This window comes from Dromiciops gliroides, chromosome 1 (assembly GCF_019393635.1).
Source record: "Dromiciops gliroides isolate mDroGli1 chromosome 1, mDroGli1.pri, whole genome shotgun sequence".
Lineage (NCBI taxonomy): Eukaryota > Metazoa > Chordata > Mammalia > Microbiotheria > Microbiotheriidae > Dromiciops > Dromiciops gliroides.
The window spans coordinates 319,862,531-319,881,111 of record NC_057861.1 but is presented as its reverse complement, the minus strand read 5'-3'; the positions used below and the strand labels follow the sequence as shown (position 1 = coordinate 319,881,111).

Below are 18,581 nucleotides of genomic sequence, written 5' to 3'. Positions count from 1 at the left end.
TGTCTCCTGAGGAAGCAGGGGTGAGGAGAGAATACATCATTGTTGGCTTCTGGTCATTATACCACTGCCTCAAGTGACCAGACACTGACCCCTCCTCTGGGTGAATGTAAGCGTCTGGTGAGTAGAAATTATTCAGGTTTCATCTTTGTGTCTCTGGTGCCTACCGGAATGCCTTGCACACTTAATAAATGCTTGTTTAGTTGAAGTCTTCTGGTAGAAACCAGGTCATGCCACCTCTTGCCTGTGCGACACTTAACCTCTAAGCCTCAGTTTCCTCACTTGTAAAATGAAGGGTTGAATTTGAAATCTATAATGCAATAATCAATTAAGGCATGGATCTTTTGAAGCATTAAGGAAGTATTGTTTTTTGCCTTTTAATCTATCCCCATGTCTTTTAATCACCAATCATTCTAGGCTCTTCAAGGATAACAACTGTGACTTATCCATTCAAACAACATTTGTATCCCTCATACAGCTTGACACTTAATACATGGTTGGCAACTAGTTGATGGAATCTTGGGATTATGAACCAGGTCTGGTGACTGCCCTGGTCCCTGGGCCCCTCTTTCCAGGCCTAATATGACAAGTGGCTGTCCATCTACCCATCTGGGACTCACTTAGCAATCCAACAGATGCATATTCAATCTGCCCATATCCCCTTGACCTTCAAAAGCACTCATCTTGCTGACCTCCAAACACACACACACACACACACACACACACACACACACACAAGCAAGCAAAGTGTCAATTGACCTTGCTATGTCTCCAACATGTAACATCCACCCAGTACTTCAGTTTTCTCATCATGCGCTAACCCTATGAAATTTAGCCCATATCCTCACTATTTCAAAGGAATTCTGAGATCACCAAGAGCTCCTATTTGCCAAATACATTGACCCTTCTCCAGCCTAATATGGACCAATGAGAGGAATGGGTGATGTCAAGGGAGCCCAAGTCCAGAGATGCCATGCCAATGAAGAAGGCCATTTGTTAACAGTCAAACAGCATGTAAGCCAGGTCCTCCTACAGTGACCTGGCAACACACTGTCAAGTCCAAGGGATCTTCATTGAGTGCAATTCCCTCCTCTACCCTCACCCCTAAGCCCTGCTGGTGTCCCATCAATCAGCAAGTCTACCATTTCTAACACTGGTACTTCCTCCAGGCAGACCACCGAAAGATAAGCAATGGTTTTGCTTGAATTTGTCATTTTGTCATTGGTTCACTCAAAAGAGTTTAAGCTGCGGCTACTTGAAATTAAAGTTAAGTTAACTGGGCAGTGAAGGGCTATAGGGGTGGGGGGCGGAATGAACCCAAACAGTTTGTCACCATGGAAGGTGAGCAGTGCAGATAGAAGAGCAATGGACAGGATGTTCATAAGATGCAGGCGTTCATCCCTGCTTTGCCACTAACCAGCTAAGACATTGGGCAAGTCACTGCTTGTCTCTGAGCCTCAGCTTCCTGACTTGAGGATGAGAAAAATAAGGATTTTAACGCCTGTCTTACATACCTCCTGTTATGAACATTAAATGAAAAAATGATTGAACAAGTGCTTTAGTAAAACTGTAAGCGACGTACAAATGTCAGGGATTATTAGACAAAACCAGCTTGTTCACTGGATTTTTCATTTTCCAAATGATATTTTTGATAGAGTGTGTTAAGGCTATTTCCCCAAGGGCCCGTCCATGGAAAAATAGTAAAATTTGTTCTTGTGGCTCCAGTCTACCTTTACAGATCCTTCTACTATCATTTGGACTCTTTCCTTACTCGCTCCACAAACCAACCTTGGGTGTCTCCTTTAGTCTGAAAATGGAACCATGTATGTATTAAATACAGTATTTTCCCTCACCTACCTGCTGATGTATCCCCACATTTCACCACTCTTTTGTATTAAAGCATTAACCCCCTCCTAAAACATACATTTTGTCCAGGAAGGATGACAATCCATTCTAATAAAACATTAATGTGTTTTGTTTTTGTTTTTGTTTTTGTTTTGTTTTGTTTTGCAGGGCAATGAGGGTTAAGTGACTTGCCCAGGGTCACACAGCTAGTAAGTGTGTCAAGTGTCTGAGGTCGGATTTGAACTCAGGTCGTCCTGAATCCAGGGCCAGTGCTTTATCCACTGTGCCACCTAGCTGCCCCAACATTAATGTATTAAAGTGAAATATACAGGTTGTCCCAAAAATGGTACTAGGACTTTTGGGACACTATTTTGTGTAGATGGAGAAATATGTTTATATTAATATATTATATATAAACATGAATTATATATACATACATGTATGAATTATGTGTGTGTATTTGATATAAACTCCTTTAGGCAGGAATTATTCCATTCTTGTTTTTGTGTTTCTAGTGCATGGTTTCTATCATATTAAATACGTGTTGCTAGATTAATACACTCATACGTCATACACAAGAGATCTAGCAGGAAGCAGAGGATAGAGAGCTAATCTGGGCAGCAGGAGGACCTGGACAAGGACCAGCTTTCCCTCATTCTAGCAGTATGACCCTGAGAAAATTAGTTAACCTCTCAGTACCCCCAGACAATGCTCTAAAGACTATAAGCTGAAGAAGAGTTGTTTATCTGAATTGGTAAAGGGTCCTTCCTCAATAAGAGCTCTCCAAAAAGTTAAAATCATAGGTCTAGAAGAAAACCATACACATAGACATATTTGTATGTCTATGAGTATGTTTGTACATGTCTATGTGTATATATATGTATATATATACACACACAGAGGCACATACAGATACATACATACATACATACATACATCCATACATCCTTCAAGAATCTCACAGTTTGTTGGTATGGGTAATCTTTACACCTAAGCAGATCACAGTCCTATAACCTTGTAGAACATCTTTGAACATTGCCAAGGCTAGAAATCCCACTGCTCTGTGTCCAGCTTTGTGGAGAGTCTCCCTAAGCTTTGTTAGGTTGGTCCTTGAGTCACTGATGATACAGAGCCTATTATCAAGTCCATACTTGAAACCTTCCAGTTTGATAGGACCTACCGGGACCTGTACTCTGCTGAGAGCCTTTTGGATCCCAGAGTCATATCCTAGTCACAACATGGCATCAGAAGAGGACTTTAGTGTGGGAGGAAAACAGTACTTGTGTGCATGTTTATAAATAGAAATATAAATTATGACGTTGTAATATAAAAAGATACGATATATGGTATAATATGACACAATAGATGATATAGTATAATATGATATTACAATATAAAATATGTTTCTATATATGATAATATATGACATAATATGATATGATATAATAATATCTAGCATCTATATAGGACCTACTATGTGTCTGGCACTATGCTAAGCCCTTTGTAAATATTATCTCAGTTGATGCTCAGAACAACTTTGGGAGGTAGGTTCTATTCACAGATGAAGAAACTGAGACAAACAGAGGTTACGTGACTTGCCCAGGGTCAGACAGCTAGTAAATGTCTAAGGCTGGATTTGAACTCAGGGCTTCTTGATTCCAGGCCTGCCTGGTGCTCTATCTACTATGCTATCTACTTGCATGATATGATTATAACATAACATAACATAACATAGCATAGCATAACAGCACAGCACAACACAAGTTAACACAACATTGTTGTTGAGTTGTTTTAGTACTGTCTAACTCTTTGTGAACCCATTTGGACTTTTCTTGGTGGAAAAATAGAATGGTTTGCTATTTCCTCCTCCAATCCATTTTGCAGATGAGGAACTGAGGCAAATAGGTGTAAGTAATTTGCCTAGGGTCATACAGCTAGGAAGTGTCTGAGCCCACATTTGAACTCAGGAAGATGAATCTTCCTAATTCTAAATCCAGTGCTCTATCCACTGTACTACCTAGGTGCCCTATAACATAACACAATACATCTTTACACAATATACTCTCACTTTATTGGTGTGGAATATTCCCTCTACTGATGTAGAATCTAGCTCCTTGCCTGGGTGGATAGCTTATTTCACAATTTACATTACTGGAAAAAAAAATGTATCATTTGGTGAACAACCTCTTGGTGATGATATGTGTGTGTGTGTGTGTGTTTGTGTGTGTGCGTGTGTGTGTTTGTGTGTGTTCTTTTTTTTCCCCTTGCCTTGAGAACAGTGTGGAAAGCAATATTCCAAGAAGTCAGATAATACAGTTGCTGGGGAGTGTAAGGAGCTAAAATTCTAGCTATACTATCTAAAATCTAATGAGTGGTTGCCAATAAATTATAAGCTTTTGCAAGAGTATTTAAGTGCCTATTTATTAAAGAGCATTAGAATCAGAGAGAAAGGTAAAAATCTAACTATTTCTAAGAGACCCCATCATCCAACCCACCACAGCGAGGTCAGGAACCAAAAGAGAAAGAACCCCTCTGCCAGCGTCTGCTTCCTACTTCGTGTTCTCCTCCCAGAAATGGGAGGCTCCTCAAGTTGATTGGCTGGTAGCTTTGATAGAGAGTACCCATGAGCATACGTTACTTCCTGACACCAAGGACCTGACCACATGGCTTGCCCTCAGACGCCTTCTCCTTATGGCAGAGCTTTCCTACAGTAGCTCTCCAGCAGGTGGCATCATTCCAGTCATTACAGGAGGATGGGGAGAGAACAGGCAATAATTATGCGAGCAGGGTCAGGTTAGTCAGGACACAGTTTGGGGGTGGGGGGGCGATACAGTTATGTGAGGAGATAATGATGCCAAGAAGGAGCCCAATGAGAGAGAGTGAGCAAGGAGACTGAGAACAAAGGGAATGGCAGGTGAGATGGCAGGGGGGTGGGGAGGGAGTCCGGCTCAATCATTACCTTGTCCAGGAACCACTCGGGTCGGTTGCCCAGCCCATCCAGCCGCATCCGCATCTTCGTGAACGGGGCAATGTCATCAATCTCCATAACGAAAGTGTCATTCTGTCCTCGCTCAAACCTGGGGGCATGCAATCAGAGCATATTTCTAAGGTGCTTTCTAATTACAGAGTGATTTCTATACATTAGCACATTTGATCCTCACAAAATCTCTGCTGTAGGCAGTGTATATTTTCTTAGCCCCATTTTACAGATGAGGAAATTGAAGCTTCTAAGGTGTATTGTGCTTATAGGAAATCAGAAAGACTCTTTAGGGAGTGACAGCAGGAAGGTTTTGATCTGTTAGTGGATAGAACTAGTTTACCAATGAAGCCACTCTAACTGTACTTCTTTTTTTTTTTTTTTTTTTTTGCAGGGCAACGGGGGTTAAGTGACTTGCCCAGGGTCACACAGTGACCCTGTCAAATGTGTCAAATGTCAAAAGTGTCAAATGTCTGAGGCCAGATTTGAACTCAGGTCCTCCTGAATCCAGGGCCGGTGCTTTATCCACTGTGCCACCTAGCTGCCCCCCCAGATAACTGTACTTCTTTCTATGAGGCAGGACATCACAAGGAGAAGTACAGTGTAGAGGAGCCAAGTGCTGCTCACTAATCCTCCATCTAGTTCCCCTTCCTATGGCTTAAGGTGAATACCGTCCCCCTTGAGAGTTTCCATAAAGTAATTTGCCACTCAGAAAATACAGAACCATAGAGCTTTTTTTTTTTTTTTTTTGGAGGGCAATGGGGATTAAATGACTTGCCCAGGGTCACACAGCTGGTAAGTGTCAAGTGTCTGAGGCCAGATTTGAACTCAGGTCCTCCTGAATCCAGGGCTGGTGCTTTATCCACTGCTCCACTTGGCTGCCCCCGAGCTTTGTTCATAGAAGGTGCCCTGGAGATTTTTGTCTTTATTTGCCTTCAATTCTTCACACTTTTCATTGTCTTCTTGAAACAGCATCTCGCACACACATTCACATGCACACATTCATACACACACATCCAGCAAAGAGGAAAAAAATCTATTTTTTTTAAAAAAAGAGCAGTGGGGGGCAGCTAGATGGCACAGTGGTTAAAGCACCGGCCCTGGATTCAGGAGTACCTGAGTTCAAATCCGGCCTCAGACACTTGACACTTACTAGCTGTGTGACCCTGGGCAAGTCACTTAACCCCCTATTGCCTGCAAAAAAAAAAAAATTAAAAAAAAATAAAAAGAAGAGCAGTTAAAATTTTGCCCTAACCCATCATTCCTTCATGAAACTCATTTAAGTCCCAGCTCACTTTGCCTCTTCACAGAACAGAACACCCCCTTGTCTATGTGGGTGACTCCTCGCTATCTTGTTCCATTTCTTTTGTACATTAGTCACACCCTTCTTTTATGGCTGCAGGAGGTTTAACTCCACCCCTCTCTTCAAACCACTCAGCTTTCTCTTGCGCTCTGAGAATGCAGGGATGGGTTTAGCTAAGTGCTTCTAGCAGCCTTGGCTGGGGAGGCTCTATTCAGTGTACCTGAAGGGTTTGATTCAATAACCAAATGGAGAAGAACCTCATCTTACAGATACTTCTCCTAAAAAGAACTTCCTAAGAAAGGGCAGTGATACAACAAGATTAGCTTTTCCAAAGAGTTTGTATTCAATGGCCCCAACTTTCTATTTGTTCCTTTGTACCCCGCCCCCCCCACACACACATCGTCCCTCTCAACTGCCAGTGTCTGTTTCTTCTGCTCCCCTTCCTCCACTCCCACTCTCAGGAAAGGTCTTAAAATGCTGAACCAGGGACTGACCAAACCCAGAGGTTTCCCTCAATGTTGGTCATTTATTTTACTGAAGATCAAAATTTTAAGATAGAGAGATGAAGACAGGACTGTGGAACTTCCACTTTGGCCAAGAAGGTGGTTGGGGAAAACTTAAGGTGCTGAAACTTCCTGGATAACTGACATAAACCCATTTAAGGCAGTGGCTGACTCTCCCTATAGCCCGGGCTGGCTCTAGCACTACCTTATTGTACCTAGGGTGGAACAGATAGTATGGTTGAATTGAAATACTATGGAATAGGGGGCAGCTAGGTGGTGCAGGAGGACCTGAGTTCAAATCTGACCTCAGACACTTTTCACTTACTAGATGTGTGACCTTGGGCAAGTAACTTAACTCTCATTGCCCTGTGGGGGTGGGGGGAATGAAAAAAAACACTATGGAATAGAGTGAAAAGAGGTCAGACCCCCACCCAAATCCCCAGTGTGTTCCATGCTGGGAGTTTCTTTTACCCTGTGCTCAAAGAGATGATATTCTAGATGGGGAGACAAGCTATCCAAATATGAAAAACTATGATCAGTACAAGGCTGTGTAGGATTAGAACCAAATTAATGGTATTATCAGTGCTATAGGATTTCAGATGTGGGAGAGGTCATTGTGGGCTGGGTTGGGCTGGAATAGCTTCATGGAGGAGGTAAGACACTGATCTGTTCCTTGAAAAGAAGGTAGGGGGCATCTAAGTGGCACAGTGAATAGAGCACTGGCCCTGGATTCAGGAGGACCTGAGTTCAAATCTGACCTCATTTACCTGACACTTACTAGCTGTGTGACCCTAGGCAAGTCACTTAATCCCAATTGCCTCACCAAAAAAAAAAAAAGAAGAAGAAAAGAAAAGAAGGTAGGATATAGATAATTGGAGGCAGCCTTTCCTGACATGTTCCATCCGAAATCCCACCTCTAATGACATGTACACATTGTTTTGCCCAATAGAATGTAAGCTCCTTGAGGGCAAAGTCTGTTCCATTTTTATCTCTGTATCCCCAGCATTTAGTGTGGTATCTGGCACATGGTAAACACTTAATAAGTGCTTGGTGATTGAGTGATTGATGGACATTCCAAGCAAGATCAATGGCATAGAGAGAGATGTAGAATGAGGACTGGATAAGACATTTGGGGAGGAATAGGAAAATGACCCATTCGACTGGAGTCAAGGATGTGCAGAAAGGAGCAATAGAAGCCAGGTTGTGGAATACTGGAGGTTAGTGCCTCTGCATACCGAGCTTTCTTTTTGTCCAACTGCACCTCTTCTGTGCTCCCATTGACACCATAAAGTGTCATAAAAATGTTGGAATCAGTGCCACCTCCAACGATGTCACCCGTCCAGACGGTCATTTCATACATGATCTGCCAAAAGAGCAAAGGGTGGTTTAAGGTTCTTTCATAGAATATTATCATTTGAGAGGTGGAAGGGACCCCAGCAGCTATCTAGTTCAACCCAAACCCCAAAGCAATCCCTGTTATAACATTGAACAAATGATCATCCAGCCTATGCTTGAAGATCTGATTGGAGAGGGAATTCATCACCTCCAACATAGCCCATTCTATTTTTGGATAGCTAATTTTTTAGGAAAATTTTTCTGACATAGAACCTATATTTTTCTCTTTGCAACTTCTTCCTATTGTTCCTCATTCTCTCCTCTTCTCAGAAGAGTCCCAAGACAAGGGATCAGGGGCCCTGGTTGCATTTCCAAGGCAGAGAGTATCATTAACACTTTTGGCTACAGGAGACCAAGTAACTTTGTTGCAGTTCCAGATCCAAGAGGAGTGCTAGCACTTAGAGTTGCAGAGAAGCAGAGGCCCTTCCTGAGTAAAGACCAGAATGCAGACCAGGAAAGCACTGACCATACCTCTCCCTGAACACACCACCTTGGAAGCACCAAAAACTTACAAACCCTCCATAGTAGCTATGAAAACAGTAGTATGAGAAAACCTAAAGCTTAGGAAAGGGCCTACCCTCTACCCTCAGTGAACAGAGCCCAACCTTAATATAAAGTTCAAAGGCAAGAAATTAGCTAGAAAGGTAAACAAACAACAAAATAGGAACTTGACCATAAAAAACTACTATGATGGCGGGGAAGACCAAGAAACAATCTCAGAAAAAGACAATAATGTGAAAACAGCTATAACCAAAGCCTCAAAGAAAAGTGCTAATTAGACCCAAGCCTAATAAGTATTCCTGGAAGAGTTAAAGAATGAGACAGGAGTGGTAGAGGAAAAATTGGGGAAAGAAATGAGAATAACTTAAGAAAATTATGAAAAGAAAATTAACAGCTTGGTAATAGAGGCCCAAAAAATACTGAAGACAATAAGACCTTAAAAAACAGAATTGGCCTAATGTTAAAAGAAGTACAAAAATTTGCTAAAGAAAAGAAGTCTTTGCAGAATAGGCCAAATAGAAAATGAGGTATAAAATTAACTGAAGAAAGGAACTTCATGGGAAGCAGAATTGGCCAAATGGAAAAAAAAAAGAGGTACAAAAGCTCACTGAAGAAAACAATTCCTTAAAAAATAGAATTGGCTTACTAGCTATGTGACCCTGGGTAAGTCACTTAACCCTCATTGCCCCACAAAAAAAATAGAATTGGGCAGGTGTAAGTTAATGACTCCATGTGATATCAAGAAACAATAAAACAATAAAAGTCAAAATAATGAAGAAATAGGAGAAATATGAAATATCTCTTCAGAAAAACAAATTACCTGGAAAATAGATTTAAGGGAGATAAACCTGAAAACTATGAGCTATAAAAAGAGCTCAGATATCATGCTTCAAGAAATTATCAAGGAAAACTGCCCTGATATCTTAGATCCAGAGAGTAAAAAAGAAATCGAAACCTACCAGTCAGGGGGTAGTTAGGTGGCACATGGATAAAGCACTGGCCTTGGAATCAGGAGGACCTGAGTTCAAATCCAGACTCAAACACTTACTAGCTGTGTGACTCTGGGCAAGTCACTTAACCTTCATTGCACCGCAAAAATAAAAAATGAAAGAAAGAAAGAAAGAAAGAAAGAAAGAAAGAAAGAAAGAAAGAAAGAAAGAAAGAAAGAAATCAATCTACTAGTCACCTCCTGAAAGAGATCACAAAAGGAAAATTTGCAGGAATATTATAGCCAAATTTCAGAGCTTTCAGGTCAAGTAGAAAATATTGTAAGCAGCAAGAAACAATTCAAATATTGTAAAGCCATCGTCAAGAGTTAGCTTCCGTGTTAAAGGAGCTGAGGTCTTGGAATATGATATTTGATTGGAGAGGGAATTCATCACCTACAACATAGCCCATTCTATTTTTGGATAGCTAATTTTTAGGAAATTTTTTCTGACATCGAACCTATATTTTTCTCTTTGAAATTTCTTCCTATTGTTCCTCATTCTCTCCTCTGCTCAGAAGAGTCCCAAGACTCTATTTTGGAAGGCAAATGAACTAAAATTAAAACCAATAATAACCTACCCAGAAACATTGAATATAATCATTGGGGGAGGGGGATGGAAATTAAATTTAATTAGAGGACTTTCAAGCATTACTTATGAAAAGACCAGAGCCAATTAGAAAATTTGACATTCAAATACAAGAGATTCCAGAGAAGCATTAAAAGGTAAATATAAAAGAAAAATCATAAGGGATCAATAAAGTTAAATTGTTTATATTCCTATATAGGAAAATGATATATGTAACTCTTAAGAACATTACCATTTTTAGGGCAGTTAGATGTAGTCTACATAGCTATTTATGGCAATAGTTACACAGGGCATGGATGTTAGTAAGCTATATCAAGATAATCTCCGAAAAAAAATGAAGAAATAAGAAAGAGGGACACATTGAGACAAGGGGAAGGGAGAGGTAGAATGGAGAAAAACATCTCATTAAAAAGCTGTACATTGAAGAGATTTTATAAGGGAAGGGAAAATGGAGAGGTGTTGGGTACTCCTTGAACCTCACTCTCATTGTAATTGGTTCAAAAAGGTAAGAATATATATACACACTCAATTGGGTATAGAAATCTATTTTACCCAGTAGGGAAATAGGAGAGGAAGGAAATAAGAGAAATAGGTAGGGGAATGACAAAAGGGGGTGGTGGATTAGGGGACACTGTGATCAGAAGCAAAACAGACTTTTGAGGAGTTATAGGATAAAAAGAGGAAAAAAGATAAATAGAAGAAAACAGAATGGAAGGAAATACACAGTAATCATAACTGTGAATGTGAATGGAATGAGCTCATTTATAAAATGGGAGAGGATAGCAGAAGGTATTAGAAACCAGAATGCAACAATATGTTGTTTACAAGAGACATATTTGAAACAGAAAGACATACACAGAGTTAAAATAAAGGACTGAACAGAATTTATTATGCTTCAGTTGAAATGAAAAAGGCAGGGGTAGAAATCACAATCTCAGACAAAGCAAAAGCAAAAGCAAAAATAAACCTAATTAAAAGACATAACCAGGAAACCACATTTTGCTCAAAGACAATGTAACAATATCAAAAAAATTTATAGCAAGTTTTTGTGATAAAGGCCTAATTTCTCAAATATATAGAGAATTGAGTTAAATTTGTAAAAATAAGAGCCATTCCCCAATTGATAAATGGTCAAAATATATAAAGAGGCAGTTTTCAGAAGAAATTAAAGCTATCTATAGTCATGTGAAAAATATTCTAAAGCATTAGTGATTATAGAAATGTAATTTAAAATAATTGTGATGTACCACCTCACACATAACCGAAATGACAAACAGAGGGGATGTAGAAAAATAAGTACACTAATAAGCTATTGGTGGAGTTGTGAACTGGTCCAATCATGCTAGAGTATAACTTGGAACTACTGACCAAAGAGCTATAAAACTGTGATCCAATAATAGTATTACTAGATCTGTATCCCACAGAGATCAAAGGAAAAGGAAAAGGACCTATATGTATAAAAATATTTAGAGCAGTTCTTTTTATGGTGGCAAATAATGGGAAATTAAGGCCAATGCTCATCAATTGGGTAATGTCTGAACAAGTTATGGAATATGATTATGATGGGGTATTATTATGCTATAAGAAATGACAAGGGGGGTAGTTTCAGAAAAACCTGGGGAAGTCCTATATGAACTGACTCAAAATGAAGTGAGAAGAATCAGAACATTATGCTTAGTAACAGTAAGGTTGTAATGATGATCAACTGTGAAAGACTTGGCTACTCTGATCAACACAATGATCCAAGACAATTCTAGAGGACTCATGACAAAAAATGCTATCTACCTCCAGAGAGAAAACTGATGAACTCGGTGTGCAAATTGAAGTATAATTTTCTTGCTTTCTTTATCTTTCTTGTTTTCCCTTGTAATATTGCTAATCTGGAAATGATTTGCATGAGTCCACATGTATAATTGAGATCACATGGCTTGCCTTCTCAGTGGGTGGGGGAGGATTAGGAGAGAGGAAGAGAATTTGGAGTTCAAAATTTAAAAAGAAAGCAATGTTAAGCATAAATAATTTTTTAAAGAAAAAAAAAATGTAAGCTCTTTGAGGGAAGGAACTATTCATTTTTTGCCATTGTTATCTATCCCCAGCACACTGCCTGGAACATAATGAGTACTTAATAAATGCATGTACAATTGAAATTAATTGGCACAGATCCTGCTCTGCACTCTAGACTGCACATGGAAAGCACTTAGTAATTCTTATGGCAGAGAGACTATCAAATATGAATAATAATAACATTAAACAGTGCCAGGCTTCTGTGCTCTTATTGTTGGTTCTCCTGTCTCCTCCCTTGCTCTCAGACTGGGACTTCCTATTGACATCATTGCCTCTTGGAGCCCATAACCCACCTTTTAGTCTGCTTCTATCCTAAGCAAGCTTGTTAACTAACTCTGTATCCTTATTTTTACACACATCACTAAGTCTGTAAGGCTCTGGGTGGGCACCTGAGAGTTTGATTTATGGTACAGGAGGTTTGTAACAGCTACTTTTAACATATCTGAGAAATCTGTTTTAGTTGTTGTTTTTTCATTTCTGGGCTCCCAGCTATGTTGTAGATGATTAAGGTTATTAGAAGGTAGTCTAGTATAGGAGAAAGAAGACTTGGATTCTAATACTGGCTCTGCTACTAATTCCCTGGGTGATTATGGAAATCATCGCTATAAGCCTCAGTTTCCCTGTCTGTAAAACACATAGAATGGAGGAGATGATTCCTAGGGCATCTTCTAGCTCTGAATTCTATGATTCTAAGTCCAACTTCTAAAGAAGTGGGATTGTTTAATGTGTAGTATTAAATATAAATATAATCAAGGCCTAGGTTGTCTAGTCAGGATAATACATGCCACAGGAATTTAGAAAAGCAGAGAGAAGGGACTGGACCAACATGGTAGGCACTATAAACATGCTCATTCCCTTCCCTATTCAGGGAAGGCTTCATGGAAGAGGTAAGACTAAGGTGGCCCTTTAAGGCCAGGCTGGGCATTAAAAGAGAAACAGAAAAGAGGAAGAAAGCCATTCCTCTGATAGAAGGTAACCTGATCAAACTCGCAGGTGCCCCACTGTTTTGGCTGCCATGTAAACAGATGGGCATTTAAACAAACAAGGAAACAGAGAAACCCAGGAGCCCAATTCATTGTCTCTTGGGAAAACCAGCTGTGAGATGTGAACAAGATGGGGTTCTGGCCTTCTGAGCTCTTAGGAGATCTGGATTCCTTCTCTCTCTGTCTCTGTCTCTGTCTCTCTCTGTCTCTGTATCTGTGTGTGTGTCTCTGTCTCTATGTTTCTCACTCTGTCTCTGCCTCTCTGTGTCTCTTTCTCTATCTCTGTCTCTCTGCCTCTTTCTTTCTCTGTCTCCCTGTCTATGTATCTCTCTCTGTCTCTCTCTTTGTCTCTCTCTGTCTTTTTTTCTCTGTCTCTCTGTATCTGTCTTTCTTTCTTTGTCTCTCTGTCTCTGCATCTTTCTCTGTCTCTCTCTGTCTCTCTCTATCTCTCCCTTCTCCCTTCCTTCTCTCTCTCCCTTCCTCTCTGTCTCTCTTTCTGTCTCTCTTTGTCACTGTCTGTCTTTCTGTCTCTGTATCTCTCTCCTCTCTGTCTCTCTCTCTCCTCTCTCTGTCTCTCTGTCTCTGTCTTTGTCTCTCTGTCTCTCTGTCTCCTCTCTCTCCCCAGATGTGTTCCTGACAACTTGTGATCCAAACATTTCCTTTCATTCCAACTCTATCCTAAAAGTCCTGGGAAGATAGCTACAGAAAGACAGATGACTATTTTGTCAAGGGAAGAACTCTGGTATGAATCCAGATGTTCACACACCACACTTCCTTACACTGAGTTACACCTGTAGTTTGTCTTCTATGCACCTGTGAGCCGGTGCATACACTCACATATGTCAGTAATGATTTTTTTGCCCAGGGAAGACCTCTGGTGTGAATCCAGATGTTCACACACCAGATTTGCATACACTGAGTTAAACCTGTGGTGTGTCTCTCTATGCATGTGTGTAGGCACACACACATGCTCTCTCTCTCTCTCTCTCACACACACACACACACACACACACACACACAAATCAGTAACTCAGCATCAGGGTAGAAGGACAGGAATACTAAGTTCTGGCAGTGTCTATCATGCAGCAGAGGAGAATTTCCCTTCCCAGGAGACAGAGTTCTGAGCTGCACCAAGGCTTGGGTTGTGCCACCTGGCAGGCCCATGTGCTGATTCTCCTGCTTACCAGTGTTTCTATTAGAAACCTTTTGGGTTTGTTTTGTTTTGAGGGCCCAATATCTCAGTTCTTTCATTTGAATCTATTGGAACATAACCAGGAGGGTTTTGGCTCTGATATAACTTCACTCTTCCTGCTTTCCAGAGCCATTCAGGGGTCCACATAGGCATGGCTGGGCCCCCATCTATACAACCACCCGAATGCCAAATTGGCCCTTGACAACCTGGCTCCAATAACCTGCCCAGCCGTAGCTTCTGCTGCTTTCCTTCACTCTGTTCCCCCAGCCTAGTCTCCCCACAACTCTCAGCTTTTGCTCATTCTATATCCCCCACATTCCTGGAATGGCCTCCATCTCTTCAAAGGCCAATTCAGATGGCATCTCCTCAATGAAGCCCTTCTATGACCCCCCCTTCCCTTCAAGTGAAAATGACTCCTTTCTCCTCACATTTCTCATAACAATTAGCCTATTCTTCATACTCGAATCATTTTGGTGCACTCATCCTTACTTCCATTAGATTACAAGCTCCTTGAGAACAAATCCCATGTCATAAAGATCTTTTGGTGCCTAGGGAATACTGTCATGCCTTGCATGTAGACTCTTAGGCTCATAACCCTGGAGCTGGATGACTCACAAGCCATCTGCTCCAAACTCTCATCAGATATGGACAATGAACCCCAGGGGCTTAATGGACTAAGGTTATACAGGTAGTAGCAGTATCAGAGTTGGGATTTGAACCTAGGTCTTCCAAAGTCAATCTTTTTTCCAGTTTCCCACATTGCGCCTTATAGGGGGTGAATAATAATGTTTCCAGAATGACAACACTATTGTGCTTTCTGGGGATTTGATCATCGCAAAGTACATATAATAGTCCTGCAGTTGGAATCAGGAGCATTGAGCTCTGGTTTTGGCTCTACTACAAGCTTACATAAAGGCCACTGTAAATGCAGGCAAGTCGACTTCACCACAACTCACAGTAGGTCAAAACTAGAAAGAATTTACTGATCTCATGGGAACTAATAATATATTTATAGCTGGAAAGAGACCTCAGAGGTCATTTTGTCCAACTTTCTCATTTTACAAATGAAGAAATTGGAGCCTGTTGAAAACTATCCTTATATGTAACTGGAAAATAATAAAAATGCTTTTATTAAGAAAAAAAATAATAAAAAAAAGAAATTGGAGCCTGGGGAGCCGAAGTGATTTGCCCAAAGTCACATAGGTGGTAGGCTTCTGTAATGGAATCATCCTTAGAGGTCATTCGATTGAACAGACCCATTTTACAGATGAGCAAATTGGGGTCCAGAAATGTGAAGGACTTCCCAACAATAAGTTGTGACAGCTGGTTAGTGACAAAAGCAAGAGCAGAATGTCATATCTTCTGGTTTCTAATCCAATGTTCTTTCTGCTCCCCAATTCTACCACTCAGAGAACAATATTTATTAAGTACTTAGTATATGCAAAGAGAACCAAACTGTATTGAGTCTTGGAGTTTTTTACTTTATACCATGTTCCACAGGAAGCTATTAAAGGGCTTTAAATAAAGAAAGAATAGAGTAACAACATTTTAAAAATCAACAGAATCATAAACTATTGAAGCTGGGCCTTAGCTAAATTGATCAATGAACAAGCATTCATCACTTGTACCATGCAACATGCTAATGGGGATACAGAACTAAAAGTGAAATCATCACTGCCTTCAAGAAGCCTAGAGATCCTTCAAATCCAACCCTCTTTATTTTATAAATGAGGACACTGATGATCCCAGAAGCGAAGTGACTTGCCCAAGGTCACACAATTCATTAGTTCCTGTGACAGAACTGGCATCCAGGTCTATTCATTCCAGCCTGGCATTCTTTCTACAGTATCACATTTCCTATGATCAAATAAATCTGTTTTCTCATCTGTCAATTTTGAATAATAATCTCTGCCACACCTACCTCAAAGGATTTTTCTGAATACCAAATGAAAGCATCTCACATGGAAGATTAAAAAATGTAAAATATATATATATATTTTTTTTCAGTGAGGCAATTGGGGTTAAGTGACTTGCCCAGGGTAACACAGCTAGTAAGTATTAAGTTTCTGAGGCCAGATTTGAACTCAGGTACTCCTAACTCCAGGGCAGGTGCTCTATCCACTGTGCCACCTAGCTGCCCCGAAAAATGTAAAATATTCTACCAGGAGCAATGTTAATTAGGTAGAATCGTAGAATCTAAGGGGGGAAAGAGAGCCCTTGACCCTTGTATAGACTGGGGATGGGAGAAGGCCTAGGATTGGGTTGAAGCACTAATTCTCCCTCCTACTTTAAGATTAAGTAAACATATTTGTATATATTATACACACATGCACACACACACTTTAGGTTGATATAGTTCAACCCTCTCATTTTACAAATGAGGAAACTGAAGCCTGTTATCTATCCCATTCTTTTACATACTACTATGAAGGACTTATTTGTCCTTCATAATACTTTTGGGAAATAGGAAGGGCAGCTAGTGTTATCACCATTACCTTGTTGTCAGGAAGGTTCTTTGTAAACATGAAAATACCTCAGTTCAATTCAACAAGCACTGATTTAGCAGCTACTGTGTGCCAGCAGTAGGTCAGGTGATAATAATACAAAGACAGTCTCTGTCTGCAAGTAGCTTTTGTTCATACAAATAAGTTATCAATATTGTTACTTTTTAAAAATCTCATTCTTACAATTTTTTTCGTGGAGTTCAGACAATTTGTTTTCCTATTTTTCTTTTACATTTCATGTTCTCTGACCTCTTACAGAGGTATATACAATGATTGCTTTAAAATATTGAATCAGACTCAGTGGAAACTTCTTTAGTACAATATTAGTAGCAGCCAACACAACAGGGATAACTATTGGTCTCTATATTTTGAAAGTTTTTCATTTCATGTAGTTTGGAGATTACAATTATTTGGTATATCTAATAGATCATTATGACATCCAGGCAATTCTGGGTGACAGTGTCCTCATCTTAAATGATGTTCTAGTTTAAGCACAGTTTATTTATTGAATTCTCAAAGACATTTGGGGTTTTATGTCTTTAGTACAGGGATTTGTCATCTGCTAGTTTGTAAAGGCTAGTGAACTTCCACTGTGCATATCTAGCTACCTTATCATCTATCACTAGGCATATAGTAGATGCTAATCTGAATCCATCAACAAATCTGAATTCCTTGAGGATAACCTTTCTGTAGTTTCTGGTGGCAATAACCTGACCCTAAATTGATATTAGAAACCTCCATTTCTATAAAAAATCCTCATGATTCAGCCATTTGTTCAGCATGTGTGTGTGTGTGTGTGTGTCTGTCTGTCTGTCTGTCTGTCTATATTTTGTTGGTTCAGGTATACAGATGTTGTCCATGGAGCACCTTTTGACTCGGCTCTTGGATCTTAGTTATTTCGTGGACTCTGTCTATGTTCTGTACCTTCACACCAATATTCACAAACACAGCATCTAGGAGGTCAAAGACACTAGAGGTCAGACCATCACCACGATCCTTTGCCAGCCAACAGTCACAGCGCAGGGTGTACATGCTCCCCTTGGTAGGCACAGCGACACACAACTCCTCTACCAGCCAACAGCTCTCTGGTGAGGCTCCATCATGACCCAGCTATGAGACAACAGATAAACAGGAGGTGCACAGTGAAAAGTAATGTTATGATTGGTCCAACCATTCTAGAAAACAATTTGAAATTACACTAAGATAGTAAGTTGTCCCTCCTCTTTGACCCAAAGATCTCACTGTTAGACATATACCCCAACGACGTCAAAGACAGAAAGGTTCTGTACACACTGAAATATCTATAGCAACACTTTTGTGGTAGCAAAGAACTGGAAACAGAGTAGGTGTCCATTGGTTGGAGAATGCCTAAACAAATTGTGGTACAGAAATGTAAATGGAATGCTACTGTTCTATAAAGAAACAATGAATATGAAGACTATAGGAAAACATGGGAAGACTTACATGAACTGATGCAAAGTGAAGTAAGCAGAACCAAGAAAGACAATGCACTATGTTAACATGATCATTGATAAAAACAATGAAGGAGAACTGGGAAAGGGGGGGAAACTGTTGTTGGATTATAATGACCAAGTTTGATCCCCCCAAAATATATAGAAAATATAGAAAAAGCACCACCCTCCCTTCTTTGAAAAGGTAGTGACTGTATGTCACTACTAGTCACAACTAAGTTGTTGACTACTATCATATTCACTTTATGTTGGTTAGTTTTGATAAGGTGCT

General features: G+C 40.1%; 1 protein-coding gene across 3 annotated transcripts in view; it reads right to left on the bottom strand.

The window, feature by feature from the left end:
* LOXHD1 (lipoxygenase homology PLAT domains 1) overlaps positions 1-18,581 on the bottom strand; it is a 277,309-nt gene that overhangs the window by 40,351 nt on the left and 218,377 nt on the right. For 2 of the 3 annotated variants that reach the window (XM_043977280.1, XM_043977283.1), the window contains 3 exons: positions 17,763-17,948; positions 7,861-7,988; positions 4,802-4,919 (listed from right to left, as the gene is read on the bottom strand). In XM_043977280.1, coding sequence (XP_043833215.1) covers positions 4,802-4,919; positions 7,861-7,988; positions 17,763-17,948 — 432 coding nt within the window. The remainder of the gene's footprint in view (positions 1-4,801; positions 4,920-7,860; positions 7,989-17,762; positions 17,949-18,581) is intronic. The other variant, XM_043977281.1, reaches the window with a different exon arrangement.